At 45.0% G+C, this 15,413-nt stretch overlaps 1 protein-coding gene across 2 annotated transcripts in view; it reads right to left on the bottom strand.

Moving 5' to 3' along the window:
- Positions 1-9,038, bottom strand: part of EIF2AK2 (eukaryotic translation initiation factor 2 alpha kinase 2) — a 33,782-nt gene extending 24,744 nt beyond the window's left edge. Inside the window, exons 1-3 of one of the 2 annotated variants that reach the window (XM_047068442.1) lie at positions 8,989-9,038; positions 2,549-2,680; positions 1,565-1,685 (exon numbers count right to left, since the gene is read on the bottom strand). In XM_047068442.1, the coding sequence (XP_046924398.1) occupies positions 1,565-1,685; positions 2,549-2,667 (240 nt within the window). In that variant the 5' untranslated portion in view covers positions 2,668-2,680; positions 8,989-9,038. Of the gene's footprint in view, positions 1-1,564; positions 1,686-2,548; positions 2,681-8,776; positions 8,873-8,988 lie in introns of those variants that run through there. The other variant, XM_047068443.1, reaches the window with a different exon arrangement.
- Between the last annotated feature and the right edge of the window lie 6,375 nt (positions 9,039-15,413).

The following is a 15,413-nucleotide window of genomic DNA, read 5'->3' as shown; positions in this document are numbered from 1 at the left end:
TCGGTTAAGTGTCCAGCTTTGGCTCAGGTCATGATCTTGAGGTTCGTGAGTTCGAGCCCCGCATTAGGCTCTGTGCTGACAGCTCGGAGCCTGGAACCTGCTTCAGATTCTGTGTATCTGTCTCTCTCTGGCCCTCCCCTGCTCATGATCTGTCTTTCTCTCTCTCTCTCTCTCTCAAAAAATGAATAAACATTAAAAGAAATTTTGAAAAAAAATTTTTTTTAAATAAAAAATTTTTTTAAATTAAAAAAAAAAATTTCTTTTCTGCCTAGATGCTTGCAGGATTTTGTCATCACGCCTAGAGCTCAGGACTTTCCCAATGATTGATCGATCTTGTTCTTGGTGGCTCCGTATTTTTCTATGATCTGTTGTTTTAATCTGGATGCAGGTCTTCCTTTATTTCAGAAACATTTTTGACTGGAATCCCTTCAGACAGCTTTTTCTGTACTCTTTACTCTGTTCTCACCTAGAACAGAGCTCTTGATCAGGCTCTCGATCATCTGCCCTCCTGATACATCACCCTCCTCACAGTCCCTCCACCTCTTTGTCCTTTCCCACTGCACTGCTCACTTAGGTGGAGGGGTCCTGCCAGGACCTGTCGGCTCATTTCACACTGTTTCCTTTCCCCATTCTTCCAACTTCAGAGGCTACCACTACCATTAGCATTCTAAATAGGTATGGCCAAGCTTTGCCCACTATCTCCTAGATATATCTTTCATTCAGGGCTTTACAGAAATGGAGACAGTGGGGGGGGGGGGGGGCGGAACTTCTGAATGTAAAAGAACTTGTGGGAGCACCTGAGTGGTTCAGTTGGTGGAGACTGACTCTTGATATCAGCTAAGGTAGTGATCTCTCAGTTGTGAGACTGAGCCCCTTGTCGGACTCTGTGCTGATAGCGTGGAGCCTGCTTGGGATTCTCTCTCTCCTTCTTCCTAAGCTCCTCCCCCACTTGCCCTCGCTCTCTCTCTCAAAATAAATAAATAAACTTAAAAAAAGAAAAAGATGGGGTGCCTGGGTGGCTCAGTCAGTTAAGCGTCCGACTTCTGCTCAGGTCATGATCTCATGGTTCGTGAGTTCAAGCCCCGCATCAGGCTCTGCGCTGACAGCGCGGAACCTGGAGCCTGCTTCGATTCTGTGTCTCCCTGTCTCTCTGCCCCTCCCCCGCTTGCACTCTGTCTCTCTCTCTCTCTCTTTCAAAAATAAATAAAACATTTTTTAAAACTTTAAAAAAATAGGGGCGCCTGGGTGGCCAGTCAGTTAAGCGTCCGACTTCTGCTCAGGTCATGATCTCATAGTTCGTGAGTTCGAGCCCCACGTCGGGCTCTGTGCTGACAGCTCAGAGCCTGGAGCCTGCTTCGGATTCTGTGTCTCCCCCTCTCTCTGCCCCTTCCCTGCTCATGCTCTGTGTCTCTCTGTCTCTCAATAATAAATAAATATTAAAAAAAATTTTGTTTTAAAAACTAAAAAATTAATTAATTAATTTAAAAAAAAAAGAACTTGTGAATGGCTCTACTTTGTATGGGTATTTTCTCACAGAGAAAAGTTAAAAAGGGCATTTACTCACCTTGTTTTCTTTATTAAGTATTTCAATCGCCAATTTGGCTGCAGCATTTCTGGCCTCCTTCTTCGATTTACCTTCAGCTTCTGGATATTCTTTCTCATCTATGATAACTTGGTATTTAAACCTGATTACAAAGACAATATTCATAAAATATTATAAAATTCATACATTATCTAAAGACAAGTGTTCTAATTACACTGCCTCCTGTGACTACCCTGAAGGTTTAACCCATTCCACATAGAATTTAAGCAGTCACCCCCAAACACCAAACAGCACATCATCTTTGTTCTAAAGCTAAATTATTATTTTTTTCTTTTTTTTAAGTTTATTTATTTATTTTGAGACAGAGACAGAGAGACAACAGGCAAGGGGCAGAGAGAGAGAGAAAGAAAGAGAGAGAATCCCAAACAGGCTCTGTACTGTTAGTGCAGAGCCTGACATGGGGCTTGAACTCACAATCTGTGAGATCGTGACCTGAGCAGGAATCAAGAGTTGGATGCTCAACCGACTGAGCTGCTCAGGTGCCCCCATAGCTAAATTATTGACTTCAAAATTGTGCCAGAGTGGCCATTTTCCCAGTTCATATTTTATGGAGATATACCTTTTAAAAACCCCAGCAATCAGATGTGCTTGGGTGGCTCAGTCGGTTAAGCATTTGACTTTGGCTCAGGTGGTGATCTCGAGGTTTGTGAGTTTGAGCCCTGCGTCGGGCTCGGTGCTGATAGTACAGAGCCGGGAGCCTGCTTCAGATTCTGTGTCTCCCTGTCTCTCTGTGCCCCTCCCCCACTTGTGCTGTGTCTCTATCAAAAATAAATAAATGTTAGAAAAAACAAAACAAACAAACAAAAAAACAGCAATTTGAAAGACCTAGTTGGCCCAGTCAGTCGAGCATGCAACTCTTGATCTCGAGGTTGTAAGTTCGAGCCCCACATTGGATACAGAAATTACTAAAAAAATACAATCTTAAAAAAGAAAAAAGCAATGTACCTTAAGTTATGTGGAGGTCCTGTCTTAGACAGTTCCTGATACTTAAGTACCATGTTGTGCTTCTGACAGTATACATTAAGTTCTTCTATAAAAAAACTTGGTGGACGATGATTGGCCATTTCTTCTAATAACCTAGAACAGAAGAGATGTTTGAAAAAAGTAACACAGAACATATTTAATCTGATTTTCCCAGTCCAGTTTAGGAGACAAAACAGGGTAAGAAGAATCTTCTTTAGAAGACTCATCTCTGGGCACCTGGGTGGCTAAGTTGGTTAAGTGTCCAACTTCAGCTCAGGTCATGATCTTGCACCTCATGAGTTCAAGCCTCGCAATGGGTTCTGTGCTGACAGCTCAGAGCCTGGAGCCTGCTTCCGATTCTGTGTCTCCCTCTCTGCTCCTCCCCCACTCGCATGCGCACGCGCGCTCGCTCTCTCTCTCTCTCTCTCTCTCTCTCAAAAATAAACATTAAAAAAAGAGACTCATTTCAGCCCCACATAAATACAGAGAAGACTTTGTTACAAAACCTTTTTCTCTCATGAACTGCATACCAAAACTTTCTACTTTCATAACTCAACTGGCCAAAAAAGGAAAGGGATCTCTCTCTTCCACTCCACTCTCTGTTTCTAGTGAATGTCAGGTACAAGTTTATCTACCTGCCTGAGAAGGTAAAAAGGCTACAGGAGTAGAATAAGAATTCTTCATGCTGAGAAGAAAAAGGTCGAGAGTACATATATAAAGTGAAGTTTATGAAATCATTAAAGACTTTGCAATGCAGAAATAGACTTCCATATGAAATCTCCAAAATCTTTCTTTGAAAAGCCAATTTTAGGTAAATTTACCTGGGTAAATTATGACCCCAGTTTATGGGTCTCATTGGACCAAGACAGTAGCAATGACTTAAATCATAAGAAAAATCTAAAAAATATATAGAATCTAAATACAGGAGCTCAAACTGTAAAACTCTTAGAAAAAAAGACATAAGGGTAAATCTTTATGATCTTGGATTTGGCAATGGAATCTTTGTTATCACAGCAAAAGCACAAGCAGCAAAAGAAAACACAGATAGACTGGGTTTTATCAAAAGTAAAATCATTTGTGTGACACAAGCCACTATGAAGAAAATGAATGTACAGAATGGGATATCTATAAATCATATGCTGATAAGGGTCTAATATCCAGAATATATAAAGAACTTTTACAACCCAACAACAAAAAGACAACCTAATTAAAAACTGGCAAAGGACTTGAACAGACATTGCTTGTAAATATTCTAGTACCCCAGGGTCCAGTCCTTGGATCTCCTCTCTCTTCTAACACTCACTCCCCTGGTGATCGCCTCTAGAATTATGGCTTTAAATTCCACCTACACAATGGTGGTGTGCAAAAGAACACTTCTACCCCTCCCTCCTGACTCCTAACTCCTTCTGTCCAACACGCTGCCTCCTGAAATGTTCTTGGCTCTACCCCTTCCACTGCCTTCGCCTGGCCAGCTCCTATTTCCTATAGATCTCAGCTCAAATGTCACTTCTCAGACACCCTTGAAGAGGTCCTGGTTTGGTGCTCTATCACAGCTCTTGTCCCCTTTACTGCAATTGCTTATATAACTGTGCGCCAACAGAGTTCACAAGCTGTAAAAGGGAAGGGGGCAGGCTGTTATAGAAGTGGCTCAATAATCAATGACTGGATGCCCAAGTATCTGCAGACCTCCCCCCCCCAAGACCTCCCCCGCCATGACTTGTCACATGCTTTTCTCTTTGTTGTGAATGCAATATGTGAGCCCTCTGTCTACCAGGCAACTCCCACTCATCTGTGAGGCTCCACAAGTCTTCTTTGATGTTGGAGGGCCCACTAGTATTCCTCCAAGGCCCGGCCGCTCCACTTTGCCCAGCTCTGATAACAGCCCAGTGAGTTCTTTGGGAAGTAGGTTCTATGTCTTACTCATCTTTGTATATCAACACCCAGTGGGCAGTGGTAAGTGCTGAACAGGTGAACGGTATACAGGAGAATGAAAGAATGACTCATTAAAATTAAATACTGCACGTTCAATCCCCTCGTCTTCTCCTTTTTCTTTATCTGCTGTTTTCTGTGTATCCTTTCTTCATTTATTCAGTAAATGTTTATCAAGTGTCAGGCACTGTTCTGACCATGAGTATACAGATGTGCACAGGACAGATTATAACTCTACCTGCATTCCACTGAGGGAAGACAGAAAATGATCATGTACAGAAACAAATAAAAGGAATGGATAATATGATGATCAGATGGGGGCGCCTGGGTGGCGCAGTCGGTTAAGCGTCCGACTTCAGCCAGGTCACGATCTCGCGGTTCGTGAGTTCGAGCCCCGCGTCAGGCTCTGGGCTGATGGCTCGGAGCCTGGAGCCTGTTTCCGATTCTGTGTCTCCCTCTCTCTCTGCCCCTCCCCGTTCATGCTCTGTCTCTCTCTGTCCCAAAAATAAAAAAAAAAAAAAAAATATGATGATAAGATGGCTGAAAGTGCCACAGTGAAATTAAATAGGGGTGCGGCATAGAGGATGAGCTCTGTTGGTGGGGACAGAGGGAGGTGGTTGTAGACACAGTGGTCAGGAAAGACCTTTCTTAGGAGGCAATATTTAAATGAAGACTGAGTAATGAGAAAGTCCATCATATTAAGATATGGGGGAAGAGTATCTCAGGAGCCAGCATGGCCTTTGAAGGGATAACAAAAAGATCAAGGGGACTGCTGCACACTGAATGAGGGGGAAAGAGTAGGAAGTGAGACAGAGAAGTGGGCCAGTGCCACCCACATAGACCTTGTGGTTCACGGTCAGAACTGGTGGATGTTACTACAATTGCAATAGGAAGTTAGTTACAGAAGGTTCTCTAAGTAGTGGGGGGATGTGATTGGATTTACATTTTAAAGGATTACTCTGATACTATGTAAAGAACAAGGTACTCGGGCAGGGACAGGTGTGGAAAGGGAAGCAGAGCACGCGCAGAAGTAAGGAGACCAAAGAGAGGCGGCTGCAGTGGTTTGGGCGAGGGGTGCTGGTGGCTCCCAGTGCCTGGAGCCCGAGCAAAGGTAAAGCCCTCACATGACTGCTTACTGTCGTAGAGACAGGCTTTACAGCCACACGGACCTGGGCTACACCCTCTCTGAACCTTTTATTTATGACTTGAAGACAGGAATAAAAGCACCTGAGTTCAATGTTGTGGGGAATAAATCAGATGAAAAGCATCCAGCAGAGTCCTTCCCACACCATTAACCTTCAATCAATGGCGCTCCTGGTCTGCAATTCCAAAATCCAAACGGCACTGAAAATTGAGGTTTATTTTGTTTTCATTTATTCGTTTTGTTTTTGATAGGTGTGTAGCCCCCTGTCTAGACCTGAAATGACACGAGCTAGCTTTATGATACTTTGCTGTCCACTTATACAGTTCACTATGGAAACTGTTTTATTAGAGAGTGCTGCCCCCAAATCCCGCTGACAGCATGGTATAATAGACAGGATGTATGCTGCCCTACCTTTCTAAAATCCAAAAACCTCTGAATACCAGAACACATCTGGCCCAAGGGTTTTTTTTTTTTTAATTTTTTTTTTTAACGTTTATTTATTTTTGAGACAGAGAGAGACAGAGCGTGAGCAGGGGAGGGGCAGAGAGAGGGAGACACAGAATCTGAAACAGGCTCCAGGCTCTGAGCTGTCAGCACAGAGCCTGACGCGGGGCTAGAACTCAAGGACCGCGAGATCATGACCCTAGCTGAAGTCGGCCACTTAACCGACTGAGCCACCCAGGCGCCCCGAGGCCCAAGGGTTTTTGATAAGGATCTGTAGACGTACCATAGGAACAGTGTCATTTACTTTGGTCACAACTATGAGCCCATATGTCAGATTGGGAGGGGATCACAGACTTCAAAATAGCAGTTATGGAAGAGACCATAAGTTCTCTCAAATGCTCTAAATCCTCTGTACTCTTAATTTTAAGTAACTGCCCATCATCAGAATTTAAGTGAAATATACGTGCAACCTAAGAAAGTGCTGAATTAACATGTTTGCAAAAGTACTTACAAGCCTGGAAAAAAGAAGCAGCAGGTTTCTTTTCCAACTACTGTAAATTAATCTTGTTTTAAATCTATGTTATCATTTTCCTAAAAGAAATCCCCACCTAAATCACTGACGAGTGTTATGTATCCATCTTACTCATGCCCGGAAGTCACTATGACTGTGGCTTTGCCCCTTCTGGCAGACTGTTAGCTCCTTGTGGGCCCAGCCCCCTCCCGGGCCTCCACAATGCTTGCCACACAACACGTATCATCTAGTATCTGACTAATGAAATGAGTAAACTATAGGTCCAGGGTTATGGATCCTCAGGGTCAAATAAGCAAATGGCAGAAGAGCATAATCTGCCCCAAATTCAAAACTCCTAAGTGACAGCAAAGTCTATCTTTCAGCCCTCCTTCGGCAAGACATTTTTAGTGCTTAAGAAATCACAGGCTGGGAATGCAAACTGGTGCAGCCACTCTAGAAAACAGTATGGAGGTTCCTCAAAAAATTAAAAATAGAACTACCCTATGACCCAGCAATTGCACTACTAGGTATTTATCCACGGGATACGGGTATGCTGTTTCAACGGGGCACATGTACCCCCATGTTTATAGCAGCACTATCAACAATAGCCAAAGTATGGAAAGAGCCCAAATGTCCATCGATGGATGAATGGATAAAGAAGATGTGGTATATACACAATGGAGTATTACTCGGCAATCAAATCAAAATTTGCAACTACGTGGATGGAACTGGAGGGTATTATGCTAAGTGAAATTAGTCAGAGAAGGACAAGTATCATATGACTTCACTCATATGAGGACTTTAAGATACAAAACAGATGAACATAAGGGAAGGGAAGCAAAAATAATATAAAAACATGGAGGGGGGCAAAACATAAGAGACTCTTAAATATGGAGAACAAACAGGGTTGCTGGAGGGGTTGTGGGGGGGGGGATGGGCTAAATGGGTAAGGGGTATTAAGGAATCTACTCCTGAAATCATTGTTGCACTATATGCTAATTAACTTGGATGTAAATTTTAAAAATAATTTAAAAAAAAACACAGGCAATAGGAAGTCTCGTTATTCTGTAATTCAAAAGAGAATTTATGAATTGCCATTCATTAAACAGATATTTAATGAGAACCTATTATGTACTAGGTGCCCAGGCAGTACCAGTGAACAATACTCTTGTGAACTTACTAATGGAGGAACTCAGACAAATCCATAAAAAATGTCACAGGCTGAAAACTACCATGTTGAAAACTGAACCAGAGTAAGGGGGGACTGCCAGGGAAGGGAGGTGTTTTGTTTGTTAATAATAGTATTCAGGGAAAGCTACTCTGATATAAGTGACATTGCAGGAAGCACAGGGTAAAACAGGGGAGTCTGGGTGGCTCAGTGGGGTGGGGGTCCAACTTCGGCTCAGGTCATAATCTCATACATAGGTCATGATCTCACCGTGGCTGGGTTGGAGCCCCGCATCAGGCTCTATGCTGATAGTGGGGAGCCTGCTTGGGATTCTCTCTCTCTCCCTCGCTCTCTGCCCCTCCCCAACTTGTTCTCGTTCTCTCTCTCTCAAAAACAAATACACTAAAAAAGAAGAAGTGCAGGGTAAGGTAAAAGAACGGCCCAAGAAGGTATCGGGGGAAGAGCTTTCCAGGAAGGGTAAACAGGCAGTGCAAAGGCCCAGAGGCAAGCATATGCTTGGCTGTATCCCAAGAACAGCAATGGGGCCTGCATGGCCGGAGTGGAGAGAGCAAGGGGCCTTGTCTGTGCCATTTACGGAATTCTGATGAGACGGTAAGCCATTGGGATGATCCGAGCAAAGGGTTGTCCTGTTCTGATTAAAAGGACCCCTGGGGCAGCGGCAGTGTTGAAAAAAGGCAAGGGGGAAAGGATGGTAGGGAGTTGGGGCAGGGGAAGGAGGAAGGGATGGGGGCGGGGGAGAGGAGGAGACGGGGCGGGGGGGGGGGGGAAGGTGGGGGGAGGGCTAAGGCCAAGCAATCGGGAAACAATTAGAAGTGTCTAGGCAAGGGATTTTTAGCCAGGGCCTATTTAGCCAATCTGTGAGAAGTCCAGGCCTCCGTATTTCCGATCTGTCACATTCCCCACGTATCTGTTTTCCACTAGATCCCCCGCCCCCGCACCCCGCACCCCACCACCCCGCCACCCCGGCCTGGGAAATTCGTTACTTGCTCTGACCGAAATTCTTCGCGGAAAAAAACAGCTCTCAGTCGCCAGGGCGCTGAGGGATCCCCTCCCCAGCTGCGGGCCTCGGACAGCGCTTCCGCGCTGCCAGGCCGGGGGTCCGCGGCGTCTACCCCCGCCGCCACTTCCCGGGCCGGGGCCGCGCCCCTCGCCGCGCCCAGCACCGCCCCGCGCGCTTGCCGCGCGCCCGGAGCCCCGCTGCTCACCGTGCACCGCCGCTGCCGCTGCCGCTGCCCTCCTGCCGGGTCCGGGCGGCTCGCTCTCGCTTTCCTTTTCCCCGCCGGCTCCGCCTTCTATGACCGCGCGCGGCCCCTCCCGCACCGACTCGGGATCGCGGGAAACTCGAGTCTCCTTCCGAGTCCGCGCCGCGCGCGCTGCCGCCCACGTGCTGCCGGCTGCCCGCGGGGCGCGCGGGGACTCCCCTGCGGCACCCCCAGCTCCAAGCCCTCCGGCTTCCAGGTGTGTTTGTGGCCGGAAGGGTCCGCCGGGAGGAAGGGAGGACAGAGAGGTGTCCAAGCGCCCGTGGCGTGCGAGGGTGGGTATTATTCGCCCCATTTCAGGATCGAAGACACTGAGTAAATTAACTCGTCCAGAGTCCTGCTGCTGCTAAGTGGCAAAGTCAGGAGTCAACTCAGGGTCAGGCCTGTAAACACCGAAGTACTTCGTCCCCGTTCCCTTCTGCCTCCTAACTTTCACGAGACTGGGGATGAAGAGATCTGAAGGCCTAGCCTTCCTTCGGTCAGTTTCCACCCATTTGTCTATTCATTCAACAGGTACTTGCCAGCGCTGTTCTAAACACCGGCCGCAGGTCCAGCCATTAGGAGAGCTACCTGCTCCCTGTGGGACCTCGTGGAGTTTTGCTCCCGAAGCCCTTACGGGTAGTCCTCGGTTTATAAGAAACTGACACAGCGAAGTAGGTACCCATTACTGTACCCATTCAACAGATAAGAAAACTGAGGTCTGGGGCACAGAGAAGTTCAGTAACACAGAAGTTAAGTAAGCCGGAGAGCTAGAATTAGAATTACAAGTCTGTACCCTCAACATCTGAGCTAGAGTGAGGGAGTGAGGTGGTCCCAAGATGGACCTCCGATATACTATTGGTATTGGGCATTGGCTCTAGGACTCATTGCCCACTCCTCTTCTCCATCCCTCCGGAGTTTCAGTGGCTAAACTGAATGGCTAAATTTTCGGTGGTTAAACACTATATTTTCTTTAGAGCCCAGGTCCTGGGCAGAGGATTTAAATTCTGCAAATGTGAAGTACTGGTGGAAAGTTTGAAAGATAGATAGGAGACAGACCCATCTTTCTGTGGGATTTCCAGATGACGGAAAGCTCCAGAAATAGCGGGGATTTGCATGAGACCATTTACCAGGTTTGTGGGTGCGTGGTGTCTGTGACAGCAGCAACAGCAGTAGCAGTGACAGGTTTTCTGAAGGCCCTGAACTGCCCAAGAGAGTTTAAAGACAGGAAATGACAATCTCAAGCGTGGTGAGAGGATACAAGCTTTAATAAATGCCCAGAAGGACCTCTTATTTCATGTAGACTCAGGGCTGATATTGCAGAAATTAGGTGCAGAGTCTGCAGCTGCAGGTAACAGAATTTTGCAATACAAATTTAATTTGCAGCCTCCCCAGGTCTCTTCTATGAACATTGAGGGCATTGAATGGGAAAGAATGAGGCCCTGGGAATTTGGGGGGATTTGAGTGAATCCAAGTACTACTGCCCTCCCAAATACTGCTGAGCCTTCAACAGTCCTCTGCCCATGTTTGGTAAGAGTGGTACAGCCTGGTTTGAAGATTATAAAGTAATCACCTTGCAGGGAGGTGCTGATTCTCCAAATGCCCCATACCTACCTCATACTTTCACTCCTAGAACTAGAATCAGATGCTAGCATGCCCCAAGAGGATACGGACAAGATCTGATCCAGAGGAGATAGTTTATGGAACAAAAGATTTGCAAACTTCCACTAATTTTTATCAGCAGAAACCCAGGAAATATGCATGGAAATGATTCGAAAGGTGGCATTTAGAAATGAATGTAATTCAGATTATGCACTCAGTGTGCTGGCTCCAGCAGCTGGAAATGGCTCATTAGAAATATTACTGCAACCTGGGCTCAGGGGTGGCCCCATTAAATGAAATTGTGATGCCAACTAATACAGATAAATCAAAAATACTCAGGGAGTCAGGAATATTGGAGTAGAATGATGGCATTCATTCACTCCCTAGCCATGCTCCCCGAGAAGATCCAAAGGACCCTTCTTCCTCAGGCATTGAGGAAAATATTGGAGTGAGGATCCATTGGAGTGATGTATCCTTGATGTATCCTTGAAAAACTCTGTAATGCCTGACCACTGTAGATTTAGAGAATGTCAGTGGGAGGTGCTGCCATTGGAAAAGCTCCCTAATTTCAGTGGGGATTATGGCAGGTATCTAAGACCCCCATGGCACTCACCCCTGCTCTGTCAACCCACAGCACTGAGCTCATGGAGAGTTCCCTGTGACCAGATGACTGAGAAAGAAAAAATCGAATGAAGCACAGTATACTGGCGTTAATCAGAAGTGGATTGATGTATTAAAACAGCCCCTCTGGAAGGTGGCCAGAAAGGGTATTGGGAGAAAGGAAATCCAGCAGGCAGAACTTTGAGCAGTACATTTCGTTGTCACTTGGAAAGAGAGCAAGCCAGTGGCTTGAACACACCCAGTGTCTCGCAGGCTAGCTGGAGATTCAGAGATTTGGAAGGAAGAAGATCAGAGGGTTGGTCATAAGCGGTCTGAGGAAAATGGTGTGGGTGAACCCCTTGGACACGATGAGCATATAGTGAATGTTCATCAAAGGCATCTACTACTTCTGAGGAGGCTTTTGAGGAGCAGGTGGCCAGGAAGACTTCTGTAGAGGTCAGTCAGCTTTTCTCCAGCACACCCAGTGCTTGTTCACGACGAACAAGGAGACGACAGCAGTAGCAGGGTATGGAATGTGTGAGTTCATCGACGCGAAATTCTCATCAAGGCTCATCTGGCTGCTGAGCACCCAGCAGTCTCCCATCAGGGACCAACTCTGAGCCCCAGTGTCAAGCACCATACCCCAAGGTAGACCAAGCGGCCACTTGGTGGCAGACAGGTTACACAGGAGCCCTTCCATCTGGAGTGCACAGGGATTTGCCCTGTGGGGAGTGAGCATTTATTTCAGGTACGGATTTGCATTTCCTTCCTACAGTGCTTCTGCCAGCATCATCATTGTTGGATATTCTGTATACTTGCTCACCATCACAGCCTGTCTTGCTAAGAAACCCGTTTTACAGAAAAATGAGGCAGTATACTGACTGCTGTAGAATTCAGTAGTTTTATTATGAACCTCGTCACCCCAAAGCAGCTGGCTGTACAGGGCAGTAGGGTGGAGTATTGAAGGCTCAGGTGCAGCCCCAAGCAGGAGTATACTGAGTGTATACTCAGCTGAGTGTACTGTCCTTTGGGCAGTGGATGTTCTAAACCAGATTGCTGTTTCTTTCATGGCCAGTACACCTGAACTCAGGAAACAGTAGAAGTGAGAGGGTTGTGTTCCACAATGAAACCTAGTCATGCCCTTGCAAAATAGTGCTTCCTGTTCCTATGACATTGGGCTGTGTTTCCAGTAGGAGACACATAGTTCCTTGAATAGGAATTTGAAACTGCATCTGGACATTTCAGGTTCATGATGCCATCAGGCCATCAAGGAAATAAGGAAGTTACCAAACCAGCTGGGCTGATTTATGGGAAAATAGTGATGTAGCCACACAACGGAGTTAGAGACAAGCATGTCTTTAACTCAGGAGTTCCTCTTGAGTTCCTTCTAGTAATTCCCTGTTCAATGATACATGTTAGTAGAAATCTACAGCTGTTCAACAAGACAGGACTGTTTAGGGCTCAGATCCTTCAGGATTGAAGGTTTATGTCACCCTACTGGCTGGGAAGATTTCTGAGGGCAAAGAGAATAAGGAATAAGGAATAAGGAAGTAATAAACACCAACTACAGTTTCATAACCTGTTGCATTTTTCTTCCTTGCTTTGTTTTTGTATTAATAAACTTCTTTTCATTGCTTTTCACTTTCCTTTTCTATAAGATTTGCTGGTAGTGGTTAATTTTATAAGATAGTCTTCTGGTTAGAGTGTCTTACGGTAGAATTTGTGACTAAAAGAGAAGAGGGAGGAATATCACATAGCCATGGGTATAAAGACTAGGGGCTCGGATAAACATGTTTTCATTTGAAGAAGGGAATGGGTGCATTAGGTGGGAACATAGTTCTGTTGTCTGCTTGAAAGATTATTAGTGCAAGCAGTGGACTGCACGATATTGTTCATTTTTATTTAGCTTCCAGTCTCATTCCTTTCTATGTCTCCCTGTCTCCTGGATTATAAAGTATGGAAAGTTAAAATCACATTGTCCGGATTTTTATGGAATTAAAATTCTGGAGTTCTGCTAATGACTGATGAGCCGTGGTGCAAGGTTTGGAAGATGGAAGGAAGGAGAAGGCCATCCTCATGTGATAGAATGAGCTGATGAGCAAACTTCTGTGCTCATGACTCCAGGTGCTCTTGTCAGTTCTCCAAGGGTATGGTGCATCTGTGGCGACAGCCGTGGTAGAAGCAGTGTCAGTGACAAGGTCCTGAGCTCTGGATGGCAGGTGCAGTGGAAGTCTCCTGGTTTTCATTCTGCCAACCTTTCCGACATATATGCATTCATTTCCCACTGAATCCTTATGCTTGACATACTTATAGTGGTTTCTGTTTCCAGTACTTCCCAAAGAGAAATCTCCCCCAAAATGGAGGCTACACTGAGGGGGTAGAGTTGAGAAGTGAAGGTTGAGAATCGGGCCCTTTTTTGAGCTCTGGATCAAGACTAATCTGAACCAGACCCATCCTAGGCCAGTCAGTTGTAAGACTTCTCCCCTCCTCTTCTTTCTACTATAAACCAGTATGTGTTTGATTTTCTGTTTATTACATCAAAAGGATCCTGACTGATTTATATTCTAAGTAACACTTCTTGGTTTTTTTAAAAAAAGTCCCTTCGTTCATTAATTTATTCAATAAATATTTATTGAGTGCCTACTATGTGCAGCATTGTACTGGATACACGATGATGGCACTATGTCCTTAAGTGTTTATGTAGAAATTAGTTTCAAAAAGATAGAGTATAAGAAAGGAAGCAGCCATTCAGTTGGTCTTTATTTTTTTAAGTTTTTAAAAAAATTTTTTAATGTTTATTTATTTTTGAGAGACAGTGAGCAGGGAGGGGCAGAGTGAGAGGGAGACACGGAATCCGAAGTGGGCTCCAGAGCCCGATGTGGGGCTCAAACGCACGAACTGTGAGACCATGACCTGAGCCGAAGTTCAACACTCAACCAACTGAGCCACCCAGGTACCCTTTAAGTTTTTTTTTTTTTTAAGTTTATTTATTTATTTGGTGAGAAAGAGAGAGAGAATGAGTGGAGGAGGGTCAGAGAGAGAGGGGGACAGAGGATCCAAAGCGGGCTTTGTGCTGACGGCAGAAAGCCTGAGGCGGGGCTCAAACTCAGGAACCATGAGATTGTGACCTGAGCCGTAGTTGGACGCTTAACTGACTGAGCCACCCAAGCACCTCTTGGTTGTTCTTTATATACTCTAAATAGTAGCCTTTTATTTAGTAACTTCTTCAAGTCTCTGCCCTGCCATTTTACATTTTTGGGTTTCACTTTCTTAATGACACAGTTTTACTTTTTAAGATTTTTTTTTTTTTTTTTTTTTTTTTACTTTTTAAACTACATCCAGCCTGGGGCTAGAATTGACAACTCTGAGGTCAAGAGTCAGGACTGGGCCAGCCAGACACCCCACAAAGATGTTTAGATTTTAATGTAGCCAAAAACATAAATTGTGTCCTCTTTGTGCTTTCTGTTTCTTCTTTAAGAAATCTCACTCTAGTTATAAAAATATTATCTTGTATTTGCTTCCAAAAAACTAAAGCTTTAACATCTTTTTTAAACATATGGTTGTTTAATTTGCAAGAAATTCATTTTTGTGAGTGATAGAATGTGAGAATCTGATTTTACTTCTTCTGTATCATAACCAATTGTCTTAGTAGCAAATATGGAAGAGTGTAATTTCTTCCTAGATATGCAATGGCAGCCCTGTCCTCTATGGGTCAGTTCAACAGCTCTGTTTTGCTCTATTTGTCTACTCCTGCACCAGTCATGGGGGTCTGGGCATTAAAACCCAAGCCTCTGTTGCTGACAAGTCTCTCAGTAAATGGTGGCTTAATGTCATCTCTGATTATTACTTGGTCTCCTTCTCTGTTCCATCTGTGGTTTTGGGCCCTGATGAGTCCACTTACTCTACTGGGGGCTGAGAAATTCAACTAAAAGAATTTGTAAGAATTTTTATCCAGACTTTCTTGGTGTTCTGAGGGAAGGGTTTTCAGGTTATGTAATCCACCATACTACCAGAAATAGTAGTCCTGCAGTCTTTCTCAATGCAAATTTTTTTTTGAAAATTTAATATTTATTTATTTTTGAGAGAGGGAGAGAGAGAGAGACAGAGTGCAAGTGGGGGAGGTGCAGAGAGAGAGAGAGGGAGACACAGAATCCGAAGCAGGCTCCAGGCTCCGAGCTGTCAGCACAGAG

Source organism: Lynx rufus, unplaced genomic scaffold, assembly GCF_022079265.1.
Source record: "Lynx rufus isolate CCGP_SWC_20201006 ecotype Redwood Valley unplaced genomic scaffold, mLynRuf1.p SCAF_8, whole genome shotgun sequence".
NCBI lineage: Eukaryota > Metazoa > Chordata > Mammalia > Carnivora > Felidae > Lynx > Lynx rufus.
Note: the sequence above shows the minus strand (reverse complement) of the source record. Positions and strands in the feature narration are given on the sequence as shown.